The sequence below is a fragment of the Lotus japonicus genome, chromosome 4, assembly GCF_012489685.1.
Source record: "Lotus japonicus ecotype B-129 chromosome 4, LjGifu_v1.2".
NCBI classification, from domain to species: domain Eukaryota; kingdom Viridiplantae; phylum Streptophyta; class Magnoliopsida; order Fabales; family Fabaceae; genus Lotus; species Lotus japonicus.
The window spans coordinates 11,769,786-11,775,265 of NC_080044.1; the positions used below are offsets into that span (position 1 = coordinate 11,769,786).

Genomic DNA, 5,480 nt, shown 5'->3' on the forward strand with positions numbered 1-5,480 from the left:
ATTGGTGACACCAAGCCCACTTTTTACTATCTAAAAAACTAAAAAAAAATGTTTTTCTTCTTGCTAAACATCCTGGCTAGGTTCAGTGGTAGAAATTCTTGAAACTAGCTTTTATGTACTAAGATTTCTCCGAGTCCACAAAATCTTTTCTACCTTTATTGTCCTTCTGACATAAAATGTCCAGTATATATAGAACACTTGGTGTGCATTGTCTAACCAGTAACCAAGACAACAAGCCAATGAAGCATGCATGTCTATGGAAATTACATATTTGTTGTTTGTCTCTTGGAGTTCCTCCGAATGCTTCGTATGTGGTGTGGAGCTATCTGATCTAAAACATAGTACAAATGATACTCCTTTCATCAATGAAGCGTTTGGGGGAACTCTTGGGTTCAATCAACACTGCGCATCAAGAATTAACTGAAATCATTTCTCTCCCAAATCAGAGGTTTGTTCTGTCTTCTTTTACATTATGTGATTCATTACTTGTTATCGGTGCATTCTGTTAGTGTGATATTGTGCGCATATCTGTGTTATCAGAATTTGCAATGTTCAAAACAAGATTCCTATTTGTAAGTATTTACAAAATGAAAAAACAAATTAGTTGTGAAAGTTCATGCACTCCATGCAACTATGCAAGCCCCAACCATGACAACCTTTTCAAAGAGAGCATTTTCAAGCTAATTTCTTTGAACTGATTAATCTTGTGAATTGCAATTGTATTCATTAGAAGATGATTAATGAATTACTACTTTTATTTCACATAGATTATTGTTTAAAGTTATGATATAAATACTAAGATGACAATTTAAATGAGGGTATAAACGTATAAATAGTAAGATGACAATTGTATTCGAGAATCGATTTCTTCTTTTTCCTTTTTGTCTTTTCAATTCTCCAACAGCTAGAAATTGACAATTTAATTCTTGAGGCCATTTTAAGCACTTGGGAAATTTCACTTGAATATTTGATGAAAGAAGTATTATTAATACTCAAAATAATAAAAGAATGAGTTTTTGTACTTTACTTTTTCTATGATAGCTACGGGAATGAGGTTTTGTTAACATCATCACTAGACTAATGTTATTTTATTTTGCTTAATTAAGTTTTTGTCCCTAAACTTTACACCACATTCGGTTTTAGTCCATTGCCAGAGCAAGTGCGGGAGGTCGTTTCTAACCTTTGCATTAATGATTGATTTTAGTCCCTTCAACCAATTGGGTCAACGCCGGAGTTCCGACAATCTAACGTCTTTTAATGAGTCCACGTGGCTTTTTTCCTTTTTATTTATTTTATTTAAATTCCACATAGGTAAAAAATTATTAAAAAATAAAAATACAATTTGAACCCCTAAAAATCTTCATTTAAATTATTACTTTTCCTAATCTTAATTTAAACTCCTAACTATAAAGAAGAAAAAATTAAATCCCTAAAAATCTTCAGATAACTTTTTTTTTTTCTTTTTTGGTACATCGGAAAGATAACTTTTTTCAATAACGATGATTTGAGATTGAAACAAACTTTTTTTGTTTTTAAAATATAAAAATTATTTACATAAAAATCGAAAATCCTTATCTTCATCATCTTCATCTCATGATGCACTGCCACATCCGTTTTGCCACTTAATGAGGGTCGTCTCATGGCTCGTGAAGCATAGCACGGGCTAGCCCTTCATGGACTCCACCCTGGCCATCAAGTCCCTCTGACTTGATAAAACACTCATGTTATGCAAGTTAGTCATCCAAGGCATCCATGTCCCATCACGTCCACGTCACGAACGTTTTACGATCGTAATATTTACTTGCAAGTAATCAATAACATAAACTAGAAATTTAAACATAAAAAAAATAGCATGTTCTAAATAACAATTTGCTAGCATGTTCAACAGGTCATATTCATATATCATCATATAGATACATAAGCAATTCATGTCTAACTTATGCCAAGCACAACTTCTACAAAGTGCCCAACAATCTCTTCAAATAGCATGTTTGGTGCTTATTTGTAGGAGTGGTATAATTTGTTCAGGCACTCTGCTTGTCAATTTGCTCACCCTAGAGAGAAAAAAGTGCTCAAGAGATGGGAACACCATTAATTTGTTTCTCTCTTTGAAACTCCTATCCGGAAATGTAATGTTCAAAGAAACACAATAATTTAGAGTAAAAAATTTGAAAATTTGATTTTGAGATTCTATAAAGTTTTCATCAGAGACAGAGAAGAAGGTGTGTTCAAGAAGGTCAAATAAGATCCTATGCTTGATGGCAAGTCAAAAGGATACCCTATCTTCCCCCACAAGGCACTTTATGAGTTCCAAACATGCAAAGTATATTTTACCTTGCTTGTCTTCTTCCCCCCAACTGACAGAATATGACTATAATCTAGAAAAAGGTTCTCTTTTCCTAGGTTTCTTCCCCTTTCAAATAAGCACCAAACACTTATCACTTGATATTAAAGCATTGCTGATGAAAAGGAAGTTGGAGAAAAAATTCTTCCTGTAGAATGGAGAATTTTATGAATCAGATAAGGTTAGTAATTCATACTTTTCATCCTTTAAAAATATTGGATAGTAACACATGCATCATGTGTTGCAATTTTCATACCACTCATTTTGGATGATCTGCAAATTTTAATTTTAAATCTTAACAAAGAAAGAGGCTTTTGTTCCCATACAACAATATTAACCATGCATATGTGCCAGATTGTGTTTTCTGTGTTATCAAGGCCAGTTTTGCAATATTTGAATGTATAGGGTTCCTGGTCAAGAATAACAGGATTAGCATATAAGTCAGAATGTTACAAACAAATTTTCATTTCCTTTTTACACAATCTTCTTTGTATATTATAGAAGTTTTTTAACAGAGCCTCCATGTGCATACAAAAACAATAACTGCATAAAGTAGTTTTTGCTTACACAATTGAGTATTGTTTATGCTGAACACTTTCTGTTAGAGTAATATTAACTGGTGCAGAAGAGGAAGATAAAGCTGATCTGGGTAGCAGCTGGGATCGGAAAATACCAATACAGAAAACCCCATCCTTCAAAGGTAATGTTGTTTTTCCCTCACATGGTTTATTATCATGATTAAGCACATAAATATAGAAAAGGGAAATGGAGGACTGAGAATTTATGAAATCCTGTCATCTTTACCATAGTCAAGGGAGGAAACAACAAAAGCCTTTTTTTACATCTCAGTCGTTAGTACCAGTGTTATCAAATTAAATGTCCACTATGGCATTGCCATGGATGAATCTCATGGTAGGTTTTGGGCTCTCCGTCATGGCTAATATCCCGCCTTAATCTGCCATATGGCGGATATTGTATCTTTTCAATCTTGCTTGGTTAAACTTATTTTTTTCTGAAAATAAGGTTGGAATGATAAATATAAAAGTCAATACATGGTGGGAAACTAACACCTTATTAACATGCAATAATTTATACAAGGGAAACAAGTGAGAATTTCTCTTTGATGAGGCTATTGATTTGCTTACTAGTTCTGACTTAAAATAGAACGAGGGAATCAGTTAATTAATAAACAAAACAAACTTCCACAGATAAGAAAGAGAAGAAAAAAGCTCAGAACTGGTTTCCAAGACAATTTTCAAGGAAAATGAGTCGTGATTATGACTCCATAGAAATGGAGCATGCCACAGCAGTAGCTGCTGCTGCATTCGCAATAATCTCACAAGAAAAAGAAATGATTGATCCCCGTGAGATCTCAATGACCAGGACCAAAAGCAAGGTTGATGCTAAAAAACCTCCAATATTATCCCACCTTGGTAGTGTATCCAAGAGATTCTCAGGTAATTGAGAACATGAACAAAACACTTGAGTGGTAATTTATATTTTATACCTTGTTGAGAAAGAAAAAAAAACACTCACATTTATGGTGATCTGCATCTGAATCATATATGTAGGTTCATTTAAAACCACTGATGACCAAGGTAGTTACAAGGTGCCAATATCCCCTGCTACAGAACAAAAGAAGCCTGAAAAGACCTTCACCCCTGCACCTTCAATGAAAAAGGCTTTAACATTTAGTGAAAAATTCCAAAGCACTGATAAAAAACCTGAGACCTCAGTACCCAAAAAGACTCCAAGTTTTAGTGATCAGCATTTGATGAACACTGATGATATAAAACCTAAGACCCCAGTACTCAAAAAGACTCCAACTTTTAGTGATCCGTATTTGATGGACACTGATGATATAAAACCTGAGGCTGAGACCCCAAAACCAGAAGTTCCACGGTGGTCAATGCCACCACCGCCACCACCACCAATCAGGCAGACCTCAACCCCTGCAAGAGTACCACCAACTGGACAGACTCTACCAAGACCAGGTACTAGTGAAGCAAAAGCAGATGCTTGGCTGAGGGAAGAGCTTAAAAATATCAAAGAGAGGTAGGCACATGGCAATTGCATGACATTGACATTGTAGCAAATTAATTAGAGAATATGTTCTCAATTGCATTACATTGACATTGACAATCCCTGGCTTCATGCAATGATTCTCAGGTATGAAAAGTTGTTAGAGACAATAGATTCATGGGAAAAGAGGAAGAGGATGAAAGCCAGACGGAAGCTAAACAAGCATGAGGTGAGATTTTTTTCTCAATTCAACCTTACTTTGTTTAGCTAAAAATATAATTCTACACAGATATATAAAGAGTAACAATTATTTGAAGACTAGGTGGGTACTAATTTATATAACTCTTTCTTTTAATGCATGTAAATCTAGAAGTTTAAATGTATTCCTCTCACATTTTGATATATGCAGCAAAGTGACAATGAGCGGAAAAGGGCGAAAGCAATGAGGAAATATCAAGATAAGATGAAATATATAGATGAGATTGCAGGGGGAGCGAGAGCACAATCACATGAAAGGTTAAGGAATGAAGAGCTCAGAGCAAAAGAGAAGGCAAATAAAATTAGAACAACAGGCAAGCTTCCAGGGGTGTGCTCATGCTTCTAATAAAAACCACCAATTGTGTATGTAACATATGAGTTTGGGAACAAACTAAAATCTGTAATTATTTGGTTTCACAACTCTATTATCTGACATGTACATGTAGCTCTACCTGCTCATTTGAAGTTTGATCATTTTCACTTTATGTAAATAAGTTCCAGATTTCCTGGTTTCTTGCTTTCATCTGTTGAAATTCATGGACAATTTACCACACTTGGTTTCAGAAAGCCAGCAAAGATACATGGTATTAGTGAAGAAGAGTATTTAGGTTAACAAAATGTACTTAAATTTCTCCATTCCTAGTACTCAATCGTTTCAAAATGTTGCCGGTTATAGAACCTATTTGGGTTATATATGATTTAGTCCTTATTAGGAAAAATTGGATTAGGACCCTAAAAAACATTCATAGATTTTAATCTCCTACGTTAAGGGTCTGTTTGGATTGGGGGAGGGGGAAGGAGTGGAGTGGAGTGGAAGGAGGGTGGGTTCCATTGTTTGTTTTATTTAAAATATGAT

The 5,480-nt window shown here is 34.6% G+C and overlaps 1 protein-coding gene across 2 annotated transcripts; it reads left to right on the forward strand.

Annotated features, from left to right (window-relative positions):
• The first annotated feature begins 2,372 nt into the window (after window positions 1-2,372).
• Window positions 2,373-5,157, forward strand: LOC130715904 (pollen-specific leucine-rich repeat extensin-like protein 1). 2 transcript variants are annotated; one of them, XM_057566054.1, is made up of 6 exons: window positions 2,373-2,525; window positions 2,950-3,044; window positions 3,553-3,801; window positions 3,916-4,399; window positions 4,514-4,595; window positions 4,776-5,157. In XM_057566054.1, the coding sequence occupies exons 1-6, from the start codon at window positions 2,500-2,502 to the stop codon at window positions 4,968-4,970; spliced, it is 1,131 nt and encodes a 376-aa protein (XP_057422037.1). In that variant the 5' UTR covers window positions 2,373-2,499; the 3' UTR covers window positions 4,971-5,157. The 2 variants fall into 2 exon arrangements, with proteins under 2 accessions (XP_057422037.1, XP_057422038.1); XM_057566055.1 differs by having other exon boundaries at window positions 2,398-2,525; window positions 2,970-3,044.
• The last annotated feature ends 323 nt before the right edge of the window (window positions 5,158-5,480 follow it).